The sequence below is a fragment of the Echinococcus granulosus genome (genome assembly GCF_000524195.1).
Source record: "Echinococcus granulosus chromosome Unknown EG_S00159, whole genome shotgun sequence".
In the NCBI taxonomy this organism is placed as follows: domain Eukaryota; kingdom Metazoa; phylum Platyhelminthes; class Cestoda; order Cyclophyllidea; family Taeniidae; genus Echinococcus; species Echinococcus granulosus.
The window spans coordinates 91,946-96,668 of record NW_020170539.1 but is presented as its reverse complement, the minus strand read 5'-3'; the positions used below and the strand labels follow the sequence as shown (position 1 = coordinate 96,668).

Here is a 4,723-nt window from a genome sequence, read left to right as displayed (position 1 = left end):
GTCAGTTTTGATGCTCTTTATGGAAGGGAGAGGTACTTTGAAAAGAATTATGAAGAAATCAACCTTTCTTGGATTTATAGATCAACCCTATATGACAAAGGAAAACCAACCCACCCATCTAAAAATTTTCCTAATTATAGGACCTAGTGCATTCCTGTCAGCAAATTAGAAGCGCAAAATTTTTACATCTTGTCACCCGTTTGTGACACTCGGTTCAGCCTGGAATATCTTGTGTCACGCATATGTGACACCCCAAAAAATTATTTTTTTAGAAACCACTCATTCATATCAACAGTCGACTGCCAGCATGACCAGCGTTTACGACAGCCTCCTGTTTCTTTGGCAAATTTTTTAGCCTCAGACCTTTCAGTGTGGAGTAGATTGCTTCTTTGAAGTTTCCTATTCTGCAATTGTAAGCTATTCAAGTCTACAGCTTTAAAACAAAGGCATTTAAATAAAGCCTACGAGTTTTTGAGGAGGAGGGAGGGGGCTTTGCTCAAATCTCTTCCGTCTTATGTATAATTAATCAAGACTGCAAAATCTCTACTGCCTCTCTAATTTGCAAGAAGAAAACATTTATTTACCCCAGAAAAAAAGAACAAGTCGCCGCCTAACGCTTCATATGAAAATCACACGTACTTTGAAGTCACTCGCTGGTCGAGCAGTGAGTGCGCAGAAGGCGATGTCTTTGAGGCCAAATTGGTTCGCTTTATTCACGAAATCCTGCCGAAAGAGGCCGATTTATTTTCACTTCAGCTGGTGAATTTTACACTGAAATTAGAGTAAAGGCGAGACCTATTTTAGTCGCCGAATTTTTACCGACGATGAAGAAGGTGAAGGGGTGTAACTGGACTGGACTGACTAATCCAAATGACTACATCTGATCAACAAACAAACTGCATCAAAATTACACCAAAGAGGAAGTAGCATCTTTCCGCAAGCAGTTTGCACACTCTGCTAGTCCAGTCGCACTAAGCGTCTAGCCGGCTGCAGCCGTGGCCGCAAGGCATGACAGCAGTTGAAGGGGTAGCTGCCAAGACGCATATGCAGAGGTCGGGACCACTTGGCTCAAGCCATTGTCATCTTCCTCGATGGCCTCAACTCATGCAGATTTGGTTCAGCCATTCCATTGTAAGCCTTCCCAACCTTATTAATCCACAGTGAAGGTACGTCCTCCCTCCATCCGACAAGCAAAACCAGAAGTGAGCTCCTCTTTCAACCCCCTCACCGACACCGAATTGTGGCCCAGACAACCGTCTAACACCTCGCCTACACTGACCTAAGCCATGCATCTCCTTTTGGCAGTAAGCGATTAAGGAGTAGAAAAAGAAAAGGAGATGAAGCTAACGCATTTAGTTACACCGTCACCAATGCCAACGCACACAACTGGTCGTGACACGTGCTTGCATTGCTAATAGCAACGTTTGCAAGGTGAGACAATGCAATGTAAAGTAATTCAGGACGCTTTGCATAGCATTTGCATAGCATTAAATAATCACCAGTCCATTGGGAGAGGAGAAGGGGACATGCGTTTATCTATTCACGCCTACCGCCCTCACCACCATCACTCACCAACTTGATCTATTCCACATTGGATTATCTAGCAGAAGTACACCTGGACTTGCTACCGGTAATGCCTTGAGGTCACTATGCCAGCCCGGAGTTGCTAAAGCGTGACATGTGGTAGCAAATCATCGGGTCTGGTTATACTAAATCGTGTCATCAATGGGGCGATTGTGGCATGTTACCGGTCTTTGAGAAGCAGTTGAATAGGTCAACAAAAGGTGCGGTGACTGCCTTTTCTCCTCCATAAATCTGGTAGTGTAATTGAAGGGCAATGAAATGTGGCCTCACAACGCCATGCCAAGTGGAGGCGGTGACCCTGTATTCCTAATCATAATGCTGGCCTTGAGGTTAGACAGCTCTCATCGTCCTTATGCTGAGCCATTCTTTAAAAGAAAATCTTGAATGCGGCAGACAAGTTACTTTATTCTTTTCATTTCAAATTTTGGTAAAATTATCGCGGCCTGGTGAGGTGTCAAGCAGCCTCAATCACTGTCCCCTTGAAGCGCCAGTGGTGGACCCAATGCAAGGCCTAAAAGTGAAAAGCGGTTTCCTTTTCCATTACAACGTCGGTGCTGGTAGTTGATGCGCTAACGTGCGAAGGCTAAAATGACTGAAGAGCATAATGGGAAAATAAAAGAATGGGGCAGCGAATCGTTATGCGCGAATGGCATCTTTAATGAACTGGCGCTATCACCATTTACTCCTCAGTCTGTGTAACGTAGCATTCGTCGTCGTCTCTGAAGACGATATGAAGTCCAGTACAGACGGGCTGGGTGACTGTAGGCATAGCCGACCTCCATTTCCCTAAAGTGGTGGTCGAAATTCCCCCAGGGATGTGTACTTTAGTAAGTCTCGGGGCTCCTCTTGTCAACTCTTCTCCCTCCACCAAGACTTTATAGTTGGCGCTTTGGTCGACGATAATGCCTTGATTATCCCAAAGCCTCGTCAGCTTTGTAAATAGCATTCTGAAGGTCTACTATTGGCATTCGGGTGTCCAGTCGCAACTCATAGGAGCATTCTTCAACAAGCTGAAGTGTTTAATAAACCGAGGCTGAAATAAAACCCTTATTCCTACTCATTCGGCTCTTAATACTTTAGCATTGTCCAGACGTGTGTCAAGGTTGGCGTCAGGTAGGGTCCACCAAGGGCTATTTGAAAGCATGGAGGCCTGTTGGCCCTTCAGATCAGTCGAGAGTTGCCTTCTTGTAACTAGCTCTTAAATCGCTTCGACAGCTCTTTTGCTGTTAAAATCTGTGGATCAAGGATTTCAGAGAGTTTATCCTCTTCCTCGACGCTCGCAATAACTATTTAGGGATTTCATTCATTTGGTGTGACTCCCAAGTCATCCCTAAGGAGGACAATATTATTGTGGAGCACAGAGAAGGGTCAGGTGGCTATAGAAATGGAATAATGGTGGTCAAACCCACCAAGATAGAGGAGCTGGATCAGTTAGTCCAGCACACCACAGCCTTAAGTAATCCAGTAAAAATACGTAACCGGCGATAAGGAAAATAAGCCCCGCCCAAGTTAACATTCCCAAATCAATCTGCGATTTGGATAAAATTGGGCTTTAAGCGTTTAAAACTGAGCCAATAATTTATTTGGTCTAAGAGGCATAGGTCTGTCCGACCTCATAAAAGAAATGCCTGTGAGGATGGCAATTGAGTAACATAAAGATGTTAGTACAGTCTTTCTCACCCTGGGCTGGGAGGTCGTTCGTTTGTCGTTGAATCTACAGCCCACCTCTTTGTAATTGACTGAATTTGGGGCAAACATTGTGTCTTTTATGAACTAGATGGCCTGTAAAGGTGATTAGTTACTTGGCAAATGCTCCATACCTAATAATTAACCCTTGCCTACTCATAACTTTAAGTACTATATGCACCTTCCAATGACGAAATTGTATCATTGAGGATTTGAAATTTCAACTTTTTCAAGATTTTTCTACATATTTAGTTAGCGTAACTAAGTTAAGTTGTCCTCTCCTCGAAACGTGAAATGTTTACATCGTCATTGGATTTCACTTTTCTTGAAAAAAAGAAAGTTTTGTCCTCCCATAGAGAAAGTGGCCTTGTTTCAAAATTGGGCGAAAGGAATGATGCTTTGAGATACCTTTGCGCTTTTGAAGACAAAATCTCTAAAAATATTGTTACTATTTGTTGTACTTTTCCCTTCTCTCTTATAGGGTTGAAATTTCATGGAAACTGGGAGGACTACTAGCATATCATGTCACTACCTGTTTCGAAAAATGATACCTTCCATTCTCTTGTACATATTCTGGAACAGGAGGCACTTTCCACAGAGACAAGTGTGGAGTTTAAAATTCATCTATAGAACTGTACGTCCTGCAGATTTCGGTAAAATGCATCTAACCTGGTCCTTTTTAGGGCTCAAGGCTAGACGTGCTTCGCTGCTACGCCATCTACCATTTCATTCCCTCGTCGGAAAGCCCTTCTCGCCTTTATGGGAATTTAATCACTCGCTTGCAGCTTAACATGGGTCAGAGATTCATGTTCGACACTATTTTAGCCTTGTCACTTTTATCCGTCATCTATAAGCAATTTGGGTCACTCTTGGCCTCCTCCAACTTGAGGGGATCCCACTTCTTTGTCGAACAATCAGGCTTCACCATCTTCTCCTACACATCATACATGCTTTCCACAGAGGCCTTGAATTTGTTCAAATCTGAACCCACTTTATTTAGAAGCACGAACTTGACTTGGGGGCTAAAAAGTAACCTCAAAGTCATTTTCTGACCTTGTGACAGATAGACTTGAAAGAGCTGCGCGGGACACAGCCAGCTCACAATTTTACCCAAAATGGAGTATTTACAGCTCCAACTGGGTTGCATCGACGTGTCAGGAAGGGGAGGCAAGTTTGGCTCAACTTTTCAAGACAACAGTTGTCAATGCTGTGGCAAATAGCGCCTCCGATATTGTGTAGAGAAGCGAATAACAGAACAAACGAACGTACACACACACACACACACACAGGAGGTTCGAATTCCTGTGGTTTTACAACTTGTTTCGTACATTTGTTGTGTGCTTTTGCTTTATTTTTTTCCTAAAAAAGAGAAGAAAATTTGTTGACTGTAAGGTAAGTGAATTTTGTTGCGTGGTATCAATAACCAGTTTGACCTCCACTAAACCCATTTAGT

At 43.2% G+C, this 4,723-nt stretch overlaps 1 protein-coding gene across 1 annotated transcript; it reads right to left on the bottom strand. All coding sequences in view use genetic code 11, as the record gives it.

Annotated features, from left to right (window-relative positions):
• Positions 1 to 2,263: 2,263 nt before the first annotated feature.
• EGR_09659 (hypothetical protein) lies at positions 2,264 to 2,530 on the bottom strand (the record flags this gene model as incomplete). Its single annotated transcript, XM_024498908.1, has 1 exon — positions 2,264 to 2,530. One exon carries the CDS (start codon positions 2,528 to 2,530, stop codon positions 2,264 to 2,266), a length of 267 nt encoding a protein of 88 aa, XP_024346681.1.
• Between the last annotated feature and the right edge of the window lie 2,193 nt (positions 2,531 to 4,723).